The sequence below is a fragment of the Electrona antarctica genome (genome assembly GCF_951216825.1).
Source record: "Electrona antarctica genome assembly, chromosome: 12".
NCBI lineage: Eukaryota > Metazoa > Chordata > Actinopteri > Myctophiformes > Myctophidae > Electrona > Electrona antarctica.
In genome coordinates, this window is record NC_136793.1 from 3,207,003 (window position 1) to 3,226,689 (window position 19,687).

Consider the following 19,687-nt stretch of genomic DNA (forward strand, 5'->3'; position numbering starts at 1 on the left):
ACTTAGAAATACAGCTAGTGTTGACTAATCCTTACATGTGGCTCTTATTTTGAAGAGGAAGTTAGTGCATGCAGGAAGTCCGTTTCAGTTGTAAACAAGCCACTATGACACTTTCCCAAAGTTACGTAATCAATGTTAATTTAACTCTGAGAGTGTACAAATGGAAGGTTACGAGTGTACGGATGGAGTTACAGACAACCCATAAGGGTCCAATTGGTTCAAAACTATCATGTAGCTGGGGACCCCCTGGAACTCCCTCAAGGACCCCTGGGGGTCCCCGGACCCCCTGGAACTCCCTCAAGGACCCCTGGGGGTCCCCGGACCCCACTTTGGGAACCACTGCAATTCGGCATATTCCACAGTCCAACTAGTCTACTAGTGATTTATAATGACAACCTTAAAGGGATACTTCACCCTTTTTGCAAAATAAATAAATGTTAATGACTTTTAGAAGATTTAGAACACTTTCCTGGGGGTCTTTATGTGGTTTTAGATATTTTAGATTTCAGCAGTGAGCCCCAGTGTCTCTGATGTCATGGACACTGGGCTCACTTACTCCCTGGACTACATGTTGTCTCAGTAAGACAGCCCCTCCCCCTATCCACAAGGAGGAGCAGTGCACCAAAGCATTATGGGAATTGTAGTCCAGGAAGGAAGTGAGCCCAGTGTCCATGACATCAGACACTGGGCTCACTGCTAAAATCTAAAATATCTAAAACCACAAATTACACACATAAAGACCCCAGGAAAGTGTTCTAAATTTTCTAAAAAGCGTGAAGGGCAAAAAGGGTGAAGTGTCCCTTTACCTCTGATATCCGCTCTCAAAGGGCACCTACGGACGGCTGCAATTCGAAACTGGCCTCCGTAAAATCTGTTAGAGTGGGTGACAATGTTATCACACGTAAAGATGAAATTAACTAGCTATAGGTTCCATCCTGGAGGCTAATCTTTCCGGTGATAAAATGGCCACCAACGTAATCAAAAAAGTCAACCAAAGAACAAGATTCCTTTACAGGATCTCCTCACTGGTCGACAAAAACACCTTGAAGACCTTAACAGGAGCCCTCGTACAAGGCTTCTTTGACTATGCATGCACCTCCTGGTACCACAGCACCTCAAAGGCCCTTAAAACTAGGCTCCAGACTTCCCAAAACAAACTGGTCAGGCTCCTACTTGGCCTCACCCCCCGAACCCACCTCACCCCTGCCCACTTTGACAGACTGGCATGGCTTAGGGTCGACGACAGAGTACAGCATCTTGCAATGGGTCTGGTCCACAAGATTCGATACTCCACCAAGATACCCATGTACCTGTCTAGATACTTCCTTAATATTAACGAGGTCCACACCCACAACACCAGAGGGAGTGCAACGAACCTTGTACAACCCAGATTCGGCACAAACAAGGGACTAAATTATTTTCGCTCCTATGCCACAAAAATGTGGAACGCCCTACCAACAGTCATTAAGACATGCAAATCCCTTGAGTCCTTCAAAACCGCTCTCAAAGGGCACCTACGGATGGCTGCAATTCGAAACTGCCCCCGTAAAATCTGTACTTGACACTAATTCTGCAACCTGGTTATAAATAAATCAATCAAAATGGTAAATGGTGCATTTATGTAGCGCCTTTATCCAAGGTGCTTTACATAGATTGTGCATTACATTAACCCATTCACACACACACTCACACACCTTTACATAGATTGTGCATTACATTAACCCATTCACACACACACTCACACACCTTTACATAGATGGTGCATTACATTCACCCATTCACACACACATTCACACACCTTTACATAGATTGTGCATTACATTCACCCATTCACACACACACTCACACACCTTTACATAGATTGTGCATTACATTAACCCATTCACACACACACTCACACACCTTTACATAGATGGTGCATTACATTCACCCATTCACACACACATTCACACACCTTTACATAGATTGTGCATTACATTCACCCATTCACACACACACTCACACACCTTTACATAGATGGTGCATTACATTCACCCATTCACACACACACTCACACACCTTTACATAGATTGTGCATTACATTCACCCATTCACACACACATTCACACACCTTTACATAGATGGTGCATTACATTCACCCATTCACACACACACTCACACACCTTTACATAGATGGTGCATTACATTCACCCATTCACACACACACTCACACACCTTTACATAGATTGTGCATTACATTCACCCATTCACACACACATTCACACACCTTTACATAGATTGTGCATTACATTCACCCATTCACACACACATTCACACACCTTTACATAGATTGTGCATTACATTCACCCATTCACACACACACTCACACACCTTTACATAGATTGTGCATTACATTCACCCATTCACACACACATTCACACACCTTTACATAGATTGTGCATTACATTCACCCATTCACACACACACTCACACACCTTTACATAGATGGTGCATTACATTCACCCATTCACACACACATTCACACACCTTTACATAGATTGTGCATTACATTAACCCATTCACACACCCATTCACACACACCTTTACATAGATGGTGCATTACATTCACCCATTCACACACACATTCATACACCTTTACATAGATGGTGCATTACATTCACCCATTCACACACACATGCACACACCTTTACATAGATTGTGCATTACATTAACCCATTCACACACACATGCACACACCTTTACATAGATTGTGCATTACATTCACCCATTCACACACACACACTCACACACCTTTACATAGATTGTGCATTACATTCACCCATTCACACACACATTCACACACCTTTACATAGATTGTGCATTACATTAACCCATTCACACACACATGCACACACCTTTACATAGATTGTGCATTACATTCACCCATTCACACACACATGCACACACCTTTACATAGATTGTGCATTACATTAACCCATTCACACACACATTCACACACCTTTACATAGATTGTGCATTACATTCACCCATTCACACACACATTCACACACCTTTACATAGATTGTGCATTACATTAACCCATTCACACACCGATGGCAGCGGAAACTATATACAAGGCACCAACCTGCACATCAGGAGCAATCAGGGGTTCAGAGTCTTGCTCAAGGACACTTCGCCACTAACTCTGGGGGAGCCCGGGTTCGAACTGGCAACCTTGCATCCAGCCACTCTATACCCTGAGCCACCGCCGCCCAATCAATGTAGTCCAGGGTTCCCCAATAGGCGGCCCACGGGCCATTTGCGGCCCGCTGAGCGCCCCCTTGCGGCCCGCGGAAGAATGTTGGGGGGGGGGGGGGGGGTCCCAGATATAAATGGCATTAAATGGGGGTCAGTAGCCTATGCATGTCAAACTGGGCATCCTTTTCAAATGGGGTCCTGCCCTGAAAATGAATTTTCAGGGCAAGACCTCGACCTCACGCGTGCGGACTCGGCCCCCAGCCTTGTACCCTAGTCAAAATATGGCCCTCGAGGAAAATTAATTGGGGAACCCTGATACAATTGGAACCAAATGGACCCATTTGTTACACTCTTGGAGTTCTAGGTCATTCAGCGCTTTATATATATAGTTTATATATAGTTCTAGGTCATTCAGGGCTTTATATATATAGTTTATATATAGTTCTAGGTCATTCAGGGCTTTATATCTGTGTGTTTCTGGTCAGATCATTGTGTTTGTCCTCATGGCTAACTTTGACAGGAAAAGACTCGCTCACCGTATAGAAAATAGAAGTAAAACTCCTTAAACTGAGACTTAGGGAAATATTTTTCCTTTAATTTAACATGCTCATAAAGTGCTCTGTGCTCAAAAGTGCAATTAAAAAGCAAACGTTTCGGTCCTAGGACCTTCGTCAGTGCTATATTCCTGTCAAAGTTTCCCTTATGTTTCTGAGACCACCGCTACCGTAGTCAAGACCACCGCTACCGTAGTCAAGACCACCGCTACCGTAGTCAAGACCACCGCTACCGTAGTCAAGACCACCGCTACCGTAGTCAAGACCACCGCTAACGTAGTCAAGACCACCGCTACCGTAGTCAAGACCACCGCTAACGTAGTCAAGACCACCGCTACCGTAGTCAAGACCACCGCTACCGTAGTCAAGACCACCGCTACCGTAGTCAAGACCAGCGCTACCGTAGTCAAGACCACCGCTACCGTAGTCAAGACCACCGCTAACGTAGTCACGTTTGGAAAAGAAAAAAGGACGAAGATAGGCGCAACAGTTTTCTCAGTGCTTCAGTGGTTTCAGCTTCAGTGCTTCAGTGGTTTCAGCTTCAGTGCCTCAGTGCTTCAGTGCTTCAGTGCTTCAGTGCCTCAGTGCTTCAGTGCCTCAGTGCTTCAGTGGTTTCAGCTTCAGTGCTTCAGTGCTTTAGTGCCTCAGTGCTTCAGTGGTTTCAGCGTCAGTGCCTCAGTGCTTCAGTGCTTCAGTGCCTCAGTGCCTCAGTGCCTCAGTGCTTCAGTGCCTCAGTGCTTCAGTGCTTCAGTGCCTCAGTGCTTCAGTGCTTCAGTGGTTTCAGCTTCAGAGCTTCAGTGCTTCAGTGCCTCAGTGCTTCAGTGGTTTCAGCTTCAGTGCCTCAGTGCCTCAGTGCCTCAGTGCTTCAGTGGTTTCAGCTTCAGTGCCTCAGTGCCTCAGTGCTTCAGTGCCTCAGTGCTTCAGTGCCTCAGTGCTTCAGTGCCTCAGTGCTTCAGTGCCTCAGTGCTTCAGTGCTTCAGTGCCTCATGGCTAAACATTTCATTTTGACAAAAGTGTCCACCACAAACCAGCATGGTGACCTGGCAGTGTTGTTTTCGTCGACTAATACTATGATTACAAAATGTTCGTCGACTACCTTTTTTGACTGACAAAAACGACATCAAAACTATGACTAAATATACTGACAATTTCGTCAACAGATAAAAACTAGACTAAAATGTTTGGAAGGGACTAGTGGACAAGAGATCCAGTATAATGTTTGGAAGGGACTAGTGGACAAGAGATCCAGTATAAGTCATTGTACGTGTGAGCTTGTAGATCGGCTATTTTCAGCAAGTCTAAAAACAGTCATCAACGCCCACCAAAATACATTTAAATCGACTAAATCAACTGTAGATTTAGTCGACTAAAATCGTATGATATTTAGTCGACTAAAACTAGACTAACACCAAGACCTTCCAGGTGACTAAAATATGACTGATGAACTAAATTAAAACTGTTCAAGAGACTCTGTGACTAAATCTAAATGTGCTGCCAAAAACAACACCGGAGTGACGTTGAGATGACCCTCCGATGACCGGGGGGGTGTTTTCTGTCTGAAATGACCCTCCGATGACCGGGGGGGTGTTTTCTGTCTGAAATGACCCTCCGATGACCGGGGGGGTGTTTTCTGTCTGAAATGACCCTCCGATGACCAGGGGGGTGTTTTCTGTCTGAAATGACCCTCCGATGACCGGGGGGGTGTTTTCTGTCTGAAATGACCCTCCGATGACCAGGGGGGTGTTTTCTGTCTGAAATGACCCTCCGATGACCGGGGGGGTGTTTTCTGTCTGAAATGACCCTCCGATGACCGGGGGGGTGTTTTCTGTCTGAAATGACCCTCCGGTGACCGGGGGGGTGTTTTCTGTCTGAAATGACCCTCCGATGACCGGGGGGGTGTTTTCTGTCTGAAATGACCCTCCGGTGACCGGGGAGGTGTTTTCTGTCTGAAATGACCCTCCGATGACCGGGGGGGGGGGGTGTTTTCTGTCTGAAATGACCCTCCGATGACCGGGGGGGTGTTTTCTGTCTGAAATGACCCTCCGATGACCGGGGGGGTGTTTTCTGTCTGAAATGACCCTCCGATGACCGGGGGGGTGTTTTCTGTCTGAAATGACCCTCCGATGACCGGGGGGGTGTTTTCTGTCTGAAATGACCGGGGGGGGGGGGTTTCTGTCTGAAATGACACTCCGGTGACCGGGGGGGTGTTTTATGTCTGAAATGACCCTCCGATGACCGGGGTGGGGTTTTCTGTCTGAAATGACCCTCCGATGACCGGGGGGGTGTTTTCTGTCTGAAATGACCCTCCGGTGACCGGGGGGGGTGTTTTCTGCCTGAAATGACCCTCCGATGACCGGGGGGGGGTTCTGTCTGAAATGACCCTCCGGTGACCGGTGGGGTGTTTTCTGTCTGAAATGACCCTCCGATGACCGGGGGGGGGTGTTTTCTGTCTGAAATGACCCTCCGGTGACCGGGGAGGTGTTTTCTGTCTGAAATGACCCTCCGATGACCGGGGGGGTGTTTTCTGTCTGAAATGACCCTCCGATGACCGGGGGGGTGTTTTCCGTCCGCACATTAGGTCATTATTTATTAATCCGCGTCACTGCACTCTCTGGCAGTATACATACTGCTGCAAATAGCTGGCTCTGCACGCACACATGCACACGCACATGCACACACACACACACACACACACACACACACACACACACACACACACACACACAGTCACACACACATGCACACACACGCACACACACCTGTGAAGCTATCGTGTTCTTGCACATTGAGGAGTCATCTTGGCTCGGCTGGCGAGAAGTCGTATCCGGTGTTGGGACGTCCCGTTAGACATGTGGGGCCTCTGAAAGGGGGGGGGGGGAGTAGGGGGGGCTGGGGGGGCTATGAGTTCACATAAAATATGTCTATACCGTAGTTGACCTATTGGGACCAAACTGGTTTACTGGCAGCTAGTCATTGTGAATTTTTGCATTTTAGATTTTTTTTTTTCACCCCTGTGTCAATTATCTAATGTGATCCTGGGATCTACACACCCTCCGCCTACATGGGGAGAGCAACGGACTTGAACTCATGCTTCCTTCATGCCTGAGTGTCCAAGTTGCTCCTTTACACCTGACAGGGAGGAGTTTCCCTGGTTGGACGTAGCGCATGGAAGGAACACGTTATTCCAACCAGTTCCTTTCCCCTCCATCAGGCGTCCCGGCTGGCCAGGGGGAGGCAGTTTAGAGACCAGGATTACTGCATGTTTTTTGTGAGGGTACCTACCCTAGGGGACACGGGGAGAACATGAGGGTACCTGCCCTAGGGGACACGGGGAGAACATGTGAGGGTACCTACCCTAGGGGATACGGGGAGAACATGTGACGGTACCTACCCTAGGGGGACACGGGGAGAACATGTGAGGGTACCTACCCTAGGGGACACGGGGAGAACATGTGAGGGTACCTACCCTAGGGGACACAGGGAGAACATGTGAGGGTACCTACCCTAGGGGACACGGGGAGAACATGTGAGGGTACCTACCCTAGGGGACACAGGGAGAACATGTGAGGGTACCTACCCTAGGGGACACGGGGAGAACATGTGAGGGTACCTACCCTAGGGGACACGGGGAGAACATGTGAGGGTACCTACCCTAGGGGACACGGGGAGAACATGTGAGGGTACCTACTCTAGGGGACACGGGGAGAACATGTGAGAGTACCTACCCTAGGGGACACGGGGAGAACATGTGAGGGTACCTACCCTAGGGGACACGGGGAGAACATGTGAGAGTACCTACCCTAGGGGACACGGGGAGAACATGTGAGAGTACCTACCCTAGGGGACACGGGGAGAACATGTGAGGGTACCTACCCTAGGGGACACGGGGAGAACATGTGAGAGTACCTACCCTAGGGGACACGGGGAGAACATGTGAGAGTACCTACCCTAGGGGACACGGGGAGAACATGTGAGAGTATCTACCCTAGGGGACACGGGGAGAACATGTGAGGGTACCTACCCTAGGGGACACGGGGAGAACATGTGAGGGTACCTACCCTAGGGGACACGGGGAGAACATGTGAGGGTACCTACCCTAGGGGACACGGGGAGAACATGTGAGGGTACCTACCCTAGGGGACACGGGGAGAACATGTGAGGGTACCTACCCTGACACTGTGTGTGTGTGTGTGTGTGTGTGTGTGTGTGTGTGTGTGTGTGTGTGTGTGTGTGTGTGTGTGTGTGTGTGTGTGTGTGTGTGTGTGTGTGTGTGTGTGTGTGTGTGTGTGTGTGTGTGTGTGTGTGTGTGTGTGTGTGTGTGTGTGTGTGTGTGTCCTCCCCAGCCTCAGGGCGGTGGTCCAGGACCCCTCCATGCGGCCCAGTGGTGTAATGGTGTGTGTGTGTCCTCCCCAGCCTCAGGGCGGTGGTCCAGGACCCCTCCCTCCATGCGGCCCAGTGGTTTAATGGTGTGTGTGTGTGTCCTCCCCAGCCTCAGGGCGGTGGTCCGGGACCCCTCCCTCCATGCGGCCCAGTGGTTTAATGGTGTGTGTGTGTGTGTGTGTGTCCTCCCCAGCCTCAGGGCGGTGGTCCAGGACCCCTCCCTCCGGCCCACTGTCCAGTGTCTCCTGGTCGACCCGTCCTTCTCCATGGTGACGGTGCAGAGCGAGGACAGCGGCATCGTCTGGGAGACCGCCTCCAGCCCCAGGTCAGTTAAACCCCGCCTCCACTTAGACCCCGCCTCCAGTTAGACCCCGCCTCCAGTTAGACCCCACCTCTAGTTAGACCCCACCTCCAGTTAGACCCCGCCTCCAGCCCCAGGTCAGTTAGACCCCGCCTCTAGTCCCAGTACAGTTAGACCCGCCTCTAGTCCCAGTACAGTTAAACCCCGCCTCCAGTTAGACCCCACCCCCAATCCCAGGTCCGTTAAACCCCGCCCCGGTTTTACACTTGGTTGCATTCTGAAAATAGCCGATCTACAAGCTCACAACGCTTGTAGATTGCTGATGAAATTGTCAACTATAGTCTTAGTTTTCATTTAGTTTTCATTTAGTTTTCATTTAGTTTTCATTTAGTTTTCATTTAGTTCATTTAGTTTTCTTTAGTTTTTCGTCAGTGAAAAAAAAATGTAATCGACAAACGTTTTTTTGTCACGGTTTCAGTCGAAGGAACTCACCAACCTTTATTCTGATAACCCTGTATGTGTCTGAAAGGACCTTATTCTGAAATGCCTGTGTGTGTGTGCTCTGTCTGAAATGACCTTTATTGTGAAAAGACTGTGCTCTGTGTTAACCCATTTAGACCTGGGAACGATTCTACAAATCTTCTGTTTCTACGTCAGTGATTCTCTAACATTTCCATGTCGACCCCATAGAGTATATAAAGGATAGAGACCGAACTGGAGCACTAGCCCCGCCCCCAAGCTATTCATTTCGATGAAGTTGCTCAGTGGCGTTTTGAAGCACCCGGAAGACTGCCGGAAGTACCTCCTCCGGACCTCAAATTTGAGGTCCGGAGGAGACGTATGGGTGACGTAGGGAGTGATGGTCCTACGTGTTAAAGCACGGGTCCGCCTGCAGTCCTTCCTCTTACCACTAGGGCCCAGTGCTTCAACGTTGGAGCGCCTCACTGGCCCCTTGGTCGACCCCCGTCTGAAAGTCTGTTGTTCCAGCTGGGAGAAGCAAAGATTTGAGTTAAAAACTCAAGAAGATATATTCAAAAAGATGTATTTATTTCACGACTTTTCAAAAATGGCAGACCTACAAGCTCATAGCGCGGCACTCGGTGCCGTGTTATGAGCTTGTAGATGTGCTAGTTTTCAATAGCTAAAGTATAACGTAATAGGCCTATCTCACAGCCCGCTTTCCACGCCCACTTCCGGTAAATAGTGGTGTCTTTAACATGAGCATTTACACGTTTTTTTCTCTGGAGAATCTAAGTACATTTTCTAATGTAAAAATGTGACAGACCAATATTATTATGAAGCAAACAAGATGGTAAATCAGCTCGAACAGATAGAACAAACCTTACCTTGAGAAAACAAAAGTTGTAGACTTCTTAAATTACCTCGGTTAACATGTAGTGTCTATGGAGTGACGTCACGCTATCACCACTAACCCACTAGCCCCTAAGGGGGCGTATTTAGGGGGGCGGGGAAATTCTGTGAGATAGGCTTATTCTTAAAACACCAAAAAGGGGTTCCCGGTACCCGCTTTATTGTGAACTAATTCCTGTGCTGTGTTTGCGTTTCCGCTGCAGCCGCTGCTCCACGCCCGGCTGGGCGTCGGAGACCTGCAGCCTGGCGTCGGAGGGCTGCAGCGCCTCGGGGGGCGACGCGGCGGGGCGCATCACCATCATCTTCGACCAGGACAAGGTGGTGCGCCGACGGACGCGCTCCGGCGCCCGCAGCATCAGCAGCCGGCTGTCGGACCGCTTCAGGAGGGCCAGCGGGTACGTAGGCGCCCCAGTGGTTGTTTTTGATTTTAGTTTTAGTCATAATAGTCTCTTGAATAGTTTTCATTTGGTTTCAGTCACCTTTTAGTCACCCGGAATGTTTTAAGTGTTTAGTCTAGTTTTAGTCGACTAAATCTGCAGTTGATTTAGTGCCTTGATGCCATCGTAATGACTTCACTTGCTGAAAATAGCCGATCTACAAGCTCACAGCGCGACGTGTTGTGAGCTTGTAGATCGGCTATTTTGAAAGTGTAAAATTAAGTGTAAAATGACTTATACTGGATCTTGTCCACTAGTCCACTACACCCTCCCTGACATTTTATTCCAGACCAGCGGGTTCTCAACCCGTGGGTCGCGACCCCTCGGGGGGTCGCCAAATTATTTTAGGGGGTCCCCAAATTATTAAAAAAAAAAAAAAAAAAAAAAATTAATTTTATTTTCACGATTTTTCAAAAATAGCAGACCTACAAGCTCATAGCGCGCCACTCGGTGGCGCGCTATGAGCTTGTAGATCTGCTATTTTTCAATAGCTAAATTATAACTGCTTAAAACACCAAAAGGGGTTCCCGCCCAAAATGGTTTAAGGTTATTGTAGCAGTCAATTTATATTGGGGGTCGGGAGGGGGCGGGGCGGGGCGGGGGTCCCGAGACATTGCCAAAGCATTTCCGGGGGTCCCCGGCCAAAAACGTTGAGAACCCCTGCACTAGTCCACTACACCCTCCCTGACATTTTATTCTAGACCAGCGGGTAGACATATTGTTGTGGTCCTGGTTTGCAGCGGGTCAGCGTCGCGCTGCGGGTCAGCGCTGGGCGTGGAGAGGCTGGAGATGGCCGAGGCGTCGGTTCCCAACGTGGCTAGCGGAGCGGCAACGCGCGGCGGCGGCAGCGGTGCGGCGGAGGCGGAGCCTCCGGACAAGGACCAGCAGCTGTTCAGCCTGATCTCTGACGGATACGAGATCCTCAACATCAGAGTCCCCTCCAAGGTTAGGATAATAATAATAATAACAACTCTACGAGATCCTCAACATCAGAGTCCCCTCCAAGGTTAGGATAATAATAATAACAACAACTCTACGAGATCCTCAACATCAGAGTCCCCTCCAAGGTTAGGATAATAATAATAATAATAATAATAACAACTCTACGAGATCCTCAACATCAGAGTCCCCTCCAAGGTTAGGATAATAATAATAATAATAATAACAACTCTACGAGATCCTCAACATCAGAGTCCCCTCCAAGGTTAGGATCATAATAATAATAACAACTCTACGAGATCCTCAACATCAGAGTCCCCTCCAAGGTTAGGATCATAATAATAATAACAACTCTACGAGATCCTCAACATCAGAGTCCCCTCCAAGGTTAGGATAATAATAATAATAATAACAACTCTACGAGATCCTCAACATCAGAGTCCCCTCCAAGGTTAGGATAATAATAATAATAACAACTCTACGAGATCCTCAACATCAGAGTCCCCTCCAAGGTTAGGATCATCCATTTAGACCCGAGGACGATTCTACAAATGTCTTTCTGGTTTTCTGAAAAACCTGTTTCTATATCAATCGTTCTCAAACATTTTCATGTCATAGACCCCCAAGATTATATGTAATTGGCCGCTGACCCCCATCTGAAAATATGTTGTTCCAGCGACCCCCCACCCCCCCAGAAGCAAAGATTTGAGTTAAAAACGTTCTCCATGAAAGAATATATATGGAGGGTGGGCCTTATTATAATGAGTCGAATATGTGGGAGGGGAGTATCTGGGATGAGGGTGTGGCGGAGAAAATAATTTGCATACACACCATGGTTCTAGTTTTAGTAAACTCTAATATCATTTGTTCTGGTTTTAGTAAACTCTAATATCATTGGTTCTAGTTTTAGTAAACTCTAATATCATTGGTTCTAGTTTCAGTAAACTCTAATATCATTGGTTCTACTTTTAGTAAACTCTAATATCATTGGTTCTAGTTTCAGTAAACTCTAATATCATTGGTTCAGTAGTTTCAGTAAACTCTAACATCATTGGTTCTAGTTTCAGTAAACTCTAATATCATTGGTTCAGTGGTTTTAGTAAACTCTAAGCTCATTGGTTCCCAGCTGCCCACCGTGGACGAGGAGGAGAGCACGGATCTGCCGGAAAACCTGGCCTACCTGGAGCAGCACCCGGGCATCCGGACCCGGAGCGCGCAGCCGCCACAGAACCTTAGCGCCCCCTCTGGCCAGGAGGAGGTGGAGCCACCGCCGGACCAAGAAGACCAGGTACCGTATTTACTGAAGCAATACTCAAGCAATGTTACACAGTGTTGTTTTTGGCAGAACATTTTAGTTTTAGTTTTAGTCTCTTGAATAGTTTTCATTTAGTTTTAGTCACATTTTAGTCACCCGGAATGTTTTTGTGTTAGTCTAGTTTTAGTCGACTTAAATCTACAGTTGATTTAGTCGACTAAAATGTATTTTGGCGGGCCTTGATGACGTCGTAATGACTGTTTTTACACTTGCTGAAAATAGCAGATCGGCTATTTTCAGCATGCAACCAAGTGTAAAATGACTTATACTAGATCTCTTGTCCACTAGTCCCTTCCTAACATTTTAGTCTAGTTTGTATTTGTTGACGAAATTGTCAGTATATTTAGTCTTAGTTTTAGTCACCATAGCTTAGTTTTCATGTAGTTTCCATGTAGTTTTCGTCAGTGAAAAAAGGTAGTCGACGAACATTTTTCGTCTTAGTTTTAGTCGATGAAAACAACACTGATGTTACAGGGTGTGCGTTACGGTGTTGCTGCAGGAGGGAGCCAATCGGAGAGCTCCGTAAGCAGTGCAGAAGGGCCATTAATGACTGTAAAGCACGCCCCTCCAGTGTAATATTGAGATTATACAACTAGGTTATGAATTATTACGGTAGTTATTCAACAAGGCTCAAAGAGGCTGTGTAAAGAAAAGAGATGTTCCTGCTTTGAGTTTAGCCACCAGGTGTTCTGCGTGTCTTCTTTCCACGGTGGAGTCAGTGAAGGCTCGGTGCTCTCCATCATCTCTAGGGATGGAGCGCGATAAACGATACCCGAAAAAATACGATAACAAGCTTATCGAGCACCCGGTATCAATAAGCTTTGGGCTTATTGAATACCCGTTATCAATAAGCTTTGGGCTTATTGAGTACCCGGTATCAATAAGCTTTGGGCTTATTGAGTACCCGCTATCAATAAGCTTTGGGCTTATTGAATACCCGTTATCAATAAGCTTTGGGCTTATCGAGTACCCGGTATCAATAAGCTTTGGGCTTATTGAGTACCCGGTATCAATAAGCTTTGGGCTTATTGAGTACCCGGTATCAATAAGCTTTGGGCTTATTGAGTACCCGTTATCAATAAGCTTTGGGCTTATTGAGTACCCGGTATCAATAAGCTTTGGGCTTATTGAGTACCCGGTATCAATAAGCTTTGGGCTTATTGAGTACCCGTTATCAATAAGCTTTGGGCTTATTGAGTACCCGGTATCAATAAGCTTTGGGCTTATTGAGCCTGTTATGGAGCATAGCGGTCCATGACGTCATGTTTAAACAATCAACACAAGAGGCGATCAATACATAAATGTAATCATCCACGCTGGCACAAACATGTGGGTCTAACAGTGTATTGATACCTGCCAACCAGCGCTGTGCGGGGAAACAACATTAAACATTTATAGCGATGGTACACATATTAACCAGTTTATTTAATATTATTGTATTGGTAAGAAGGTCAATTGCCTATCTCACAGAATTTCCCCGCCCCCCTAAATACGCCCCCTTTCGGGGTTAGTGGTGATAGCGTGACGTCACTCCATAGACGCTTCATGTTAACAGAGGTAATTTAAGAAGTCTACAACTTTTGTTTTCTCAAGGTAAGGTTTGTTCTATCTGTTCGACCTGATTTACCATCTTGTTTGCTTCATAATAATATTGGTCTGTCACATTTTTACATTAGAATGTACGTGTAAATGCTCATGTTAAAGACACCACTATTTACCGGAAGTGGGCGTGGAAAACGGGCTGTGAGATAGGCCTATAGCCTTCTGTCTGTTAGAAAGGTACTGTATTTGAAAGCCGTAGTAAAAGATACTGGTTCTGTTCAGAATGTATCGTCTTTCCACAAAATAATATAAAATGCTCGATAGTGGTCTGGATAAGAACCCGGCTCGATAAGCCTGATGGATAAGGTGATCGTTATCAATAGAAATGAACGAGCTCCATCCCGACTCCTCTCTCCACACAGACGTCCTTGCAGCCCTCCAGGGCTCGGACGGACAGCGGAGGAGACATGGACTACATGGAGAAGTTCAGCCTTCTGGACCAGGTGGAGGTGGTCCCCACCGAGACGGAGGACGACGACGAGGACCAGCTCTCTGCCCAGGTAAAAACCAAGGGGCCAGTGAGGCACTCCCAACGTTGAAGCACTGGGCCCTAGTGGTAAGAGGAGGGACTACAGGTGGACCCGTGGATTCATGACGAGGAAACCCCGTGCAGCTGGGATTTCACATTGAGCGCTCGGTTGCAGTTCCGCATTTTGCCAACCAAAATTTGGTGGTCAAATGCGGAAGTAGACGTTCTGAGACGGTCCTTCCGCGTGCTTCAAAACGCCACTGAGCAACTTCCACTGACATGAATAGCGGAGGGGGTGGAGCTTCGCGCCAGTTCAGTCTCTATCCTTTATATACTCTATGGTAAAAACCCATGTTTCTATGTCAGTGGTTCTCAACCTGGACCAGGACCCCCAGAATGATCTGTATTTGGCCGCCGACCCCCATCTGAAAATATGCTGTTCCAGCCCCAGAAGCAAAGATTTGAGTTAAAAACGTTCGCTCTGAAAGAATATATATTCAAAGATTTTTCAAAAATAGCAGATCTACAAGCTCGTAGCGTGGCACCGAGTGCCGCGCTACGAGCTTGTAGATCTGCTATTTTTCAACAGCTAAAGTACAACATAATGCTTAAAACACCCGTCCAGAATGGGTTAACACGGAGCACAGGCTTTTCACAATGAAGCTCCTTTAACATGCAGTATGAAAATAATATAAGAATGAATATTCGAGGGCAAATACTGAATAATAATAATAATGTTGAATGTTTGTTTTAATTATATAGGGGGATTAATCATTATGTGAGTTTAAAATATGTTAGAGAAAATATGACATGTACAAAGGATAGGCTTCAATAAGCTTTGAGCTTCAGCCGATGCCTTTTCCATCAACTATAATTATTTTAGGTAATGATTTATGTTACACTGTTGAATTGATCGAAAACGAAACCAAACCAAACCAAACCAAACCAAACCAAACCAAACCAAACCTCTGCAGGCGGAGGAGGGGAAACCCAAGGCGGCGAGGGAGGCGTCCGGCTCCGCGGCCGAAAGCCCTGCCGTGTCTTCGGACGACTCGTTCGTCTTCGTCACGGACATGGACATGTCCGGGGACCCCCCCCTGGCCCCGCCCCCCGGGGACCCCCTGGAGGACGACCAGCTGGCCGGGGACCACCTGGACGAGGTGTTCTACGGGAGCGGCGTTTTGGACGAGGAGCGGACACGGCACACCCTCCAGCAGCAGGACTCTGAGGAGGAGATGGAGGAGGCCAGGAGGAGGTGAGGAGGAGATGGAGGAGGCCAGGAGGAGGTGAAGCAGGGTTTCTGTTAGGAGGAGATGGAGGAGGCCAGGAGGAGGTGAAGCAGGGTTTCTGTTAGGAGGAGATGGAGGAGGCCAGGAGGAGGTGAAGCAGGGTTTCTATTAGGAGGAGATGGAGGAGGCCAGGAGGAGGTGAAGCAGGGTTTCTGTTAGGAGGAGATGGAGGAGGCCAGGAGGAGGTGAAGCAGGGTTTCTGTTAGGAGGAGATGGAGGAGGCCAGGAGGAGGTGAAGCAGGGTTTCTATTAGGAGGAGATGGAGGAGGCCAGGAGGAGGTGAAGCAGGGTTTCTATTAGGAGGAGATGGAGGAGGCCAGGAGGAGGTGAAGCAGGGTTTCTATTAGGGGGAGATGGAGGAGGCCAGGAGGAGGTGAAGCAGGGTTTCTATTAGGGGGAGATGGAGGAGGCCAGGAGGAGGTGAAGCAGGGTTTCTATTAGGGGGAGATGGAGGAGGCCAGGAGGAGGTGAAGCAGGGTTTCTATTAGGGGGAGATGGAGGAGGCCAGGAGGAGGTGAAGCAGGGTTTCTATTAGAAGGAGATGGAGGAGGCCAGGAGGAGGTGAAGCAGGGTTTCTATTAGGAGGAGATGGAGGAGGCCAGGAGGAGGTGAAGCAGGGTTTCTATTAGGGGGAGATGGAGGAGGCCAGGAGGAGGTGAAGCAGGGTTTCTATTAGGAGGAGATGGAGGAGGCCAGGAGGAGGTGAAGCAGGGTTTCTATTAGGAGGAGATGGAGGAGGCCAGGAGGAGGTGAAGCAGGGTTTCTATTAGGAGGAGATGGAGGAGGCCAGGAGGAGGTGAAGCAGGGTTTCTATTAGGGGGAGATGGAGGAGGCCAGGAGGAGGTGAAGCAGGGTTTCTATTAGGAGGAGATGGAGGAGGCCAGGAGGAGGTGAAGCAGGGTTTCTATTAGGAGGAGATGGAGGAGGCCAGGAGGAGGTGAAGCAGGGTTTCTATTAGGGGGAGATGGAGGAGGCCAGGAGGAGGTGAAGCAGGGTTTCTATTAGGGGAGATGGAGGAGGCCAGGAGGAGGTGAAGCAGGGTTTCTATTAGGGGGAGATGGAGGAGGCCAGGAGGAGGTGAAGCAGGGTTTCTATTAGGAGGAGATGGAGGAGGCCAGGAGGAGGTGAAGCAGGGTTTCTATTAGGAGGAGATGGAGGAGGCCAGGAGGAGGTGAAGCAGGGTTTCTATTAGGAGGAGATGGAGGAGGCCAGGAGGAGGTGAAGCAGGGTTTCTATTCCAGTTTTAGTCCTAGAAGTCTCTTGAATAGTTTTAATTTAGTTTTAGTCACATTTTAGTCCCCTGGAACGCATTGGTGTTAGTTTAGTTTTAGTCGACTAAATGTCATGAGATCTTAGTCGACTAAATCTACAGGTGATTTAGTCGACTAAAATGTGTTTCGGCGGGCCTTGATGCCGTCGTAATGGCTGATTTTACACTTGCTGAAAATAGCCGGCGACGCGTTGTGAGCTTGTAGAATGACTTATACTGGATCTCTTGTCCACTAGTCCCTTCCTACATTTTAGTCTAGTTTTTATTTGTTTGACGAAATTTTGTCTTAATTTTAGTCATCACAGATTAGTTTTCATTTATTTTCCATTTAGTTTTTGTCAGTGAAAAAAGGTAGTCGACGAACATTTTTCGTCTTAGTTTTAGTCGACCCTGAGGTGAAGTCCGTCGACTTTATTTGGATCACAGTGATTTATGTATCAACAATGACCACCTATAGCCAGACATTATCCCTTGCATATTGTATATTGGTGTGGTCAGGGATAATGTCTGGCCAGGTGGTCGTTGTAGGGAGATAATTCACCTCCTTTATGTAAGGGATAATGTCTGGCTAGGTGGTCGTTGTAGGAGATAATTCACCTCCTTTATGTAAGGGATAATGTCTGGCTAGGTGGTCGTTGTAGGGAGATAATTCACCTCCTTTCTGTAAGGGATAATATCTGGCTAGGTGGTCGTTGTAGGAGATAATTCACCTCCTTTATGTAAGGGATAATGTCTGGCTAGGTGGTCGTTGTAGGAGATAATTCACCTCCTTTATGTAAGGGATAATGTCTGGCTAGGTGGTCGTTGTAGGGAGATAATTCATCTCCTTTATGTAAGGGATAATATCTGGCTAGGTGGTCGTTGTAGGAGATAATTCACCTCCTTTATGTAAGGGATAATGTCTGGCCGGCGTCTGCCCAGCTGCAGCACTGTGGGTAAACAAGGAAGTGAGTTTATCAAATGGAATCCATTTTCGGGTACTGCTTCGTACTGCTTCATATTCCTTGCTCAAATGTTTTCAAAAACATTTTTGAGAGCAATGTTTAGCTGTAAATGACGTGTGTGTGTGTGTGTGTGTGTGTGTGTGTGTACACATTCAACCAAGCCATGTAATGAAGTGTGGTATTGGTGTGGTTGGTCACCAGGTCTCGGAGGGAGAGCCAGAGAAGAGAGTCAGTGAAGGGGGGCAGCGGCTCGCGGCTCTTCGGCAGCGAGGAGACGGTCCTCACGCCCATCTACCTCCCCGAGGGACCCCCGAAGGTCATCGACCAGATCCTATTAGACGAGCCCACCGCCATGAGCTTCATGTACTCTGACCTGTACGAGGAGGCCATGGGTAAGACCCCCCCCCCCCCCCCCCATGACCTCTGACCTGTACGAGGAGGCCATGGGTAAGTGTTGTATTATTTTACCTATGAAAGCCATTTATTTGTTAGAAGGGTAGGCACAATAAGCTTAGGCTTCAGCCTACACCTTTTTGGTCAATATTTCTTTTTGCAAAAAAACCACAAAGCAGGCACTATATTAATCTGTTTTTAATGACCAAAATAAATAAACTCTACTCTACTACTCCCCCCCCCCCCCCCCCCAATGACCTCTGACCTGTACGAGGAGGCCATGGGTAAGACCCCCCCCATGACCTCTGACCTGCCAATCAGAACTACTTGTCTAACAATGAATTATCGTGTGCGTGTGCGACTGCGTGTGCGTGCGTGCGTGCGTGCGTTTGCGTGTGTGTGCGTAGGCGAGAGGAGCCGCAGCGAGGAGCACCTGGAGGCGCAGAGCGTGACGCCAGAGCGTGGATTCAGGAGGCGGAGCCTGTCGGAGGCGGAGGAGGAGGAGTCAAACGGGAGTTACCTGGAGATGTTCACCCTGAGGGACGACCTGCCGGCCGAGGACAAAGTACTGTTGTTTTACTTCAACCCGTTTAGGCCTGACCCTTAAAGGTGTAATGCAACGGAAATGGTGGACATTTTATTTTGAAGTTTCAAACGGTTTAAGTTGAAACACCGGTCTGAAGTTTCTGAACCAATCAGAGCGTCGCATCCCTTCAGGCGATGGGACGGTAGCTAGGGTCGGTAGCTATGCTATACCAGCGCATGCTGTGTGTTTGTTTACAATTCAGATAGACGGCCAGCTGTACCAGTTTACTGTTATGTGGCCTTATTTCTACCCTATAATGTTTTCAGATACATATTTTAGCGTGATGATTAAGTTGAAACCGAGTAATACACTCTCTGGATGTTATCTTGAATGGGAATAAAAACGGAGGATTTCTGTAATCAGTAGCAGCTGTGTTTGCCTGTTTGGAGATATGGGGAATTAAACGGGTGAGCTTCATTTTTATTGGCTTTTATCGATGTGGGCATCGACGCGTCATCACGCAGCACGTTTTCATTTTCAGGAAGTAATACAAAAAATATTTGTATGGACTTTTGATATAAAAACACAAAAAAATAGAATTTTCCCATTTTTTTGGCATCCATTGTTAGGTATGCCCATATGATGACCACGGAGATGGTC

At 47.7% G+C, this 19,687-nt stretch overlaps 1 protein-coding gene across 1 annotated transcript in view; it reads left to right on the forward strand.

Moving 5' to 3' along the window:
• Positions 1-19,687, forward strand: part of cmya5 (cardiomyopathy associated 5) — a 76,944-nt gene that overhangs the window by 15,423 nt on the left and 41,834 nt on the right. Inside the window, exons 2-9 of the mRNA XM_079515933.1 lie at positions 8,365-8,496; positions 10,047-10,238; positions 11,021-11,225; positions 12,346-12,507; positions 14,499-14,636; positions 15,580-15,860; positions 18,310-18,500; positions 18,909-19,066. Of these exons, the coding sequence (XP_079372059.1) occupies positions 8,365-8,496; positions 10,047-10,238; positions 11,021-11,225; positions 12,346-12,507; positions 14,499-14,636; positions 15,580-15,860; positions 18,310-18,500; positions 18,909-19,066 (1,459 nt within the window). The remainder of the gene's footprint in view (positions 1-8,364; positions 8,497-10,046; positions 10,239-11,020; positions 11,226-12,345; positions 12,508-14,498; positions 14,637-15,579; positions 15,861-18,309; positions 18,501-18,908; positions 19,067-19,687) is intronic.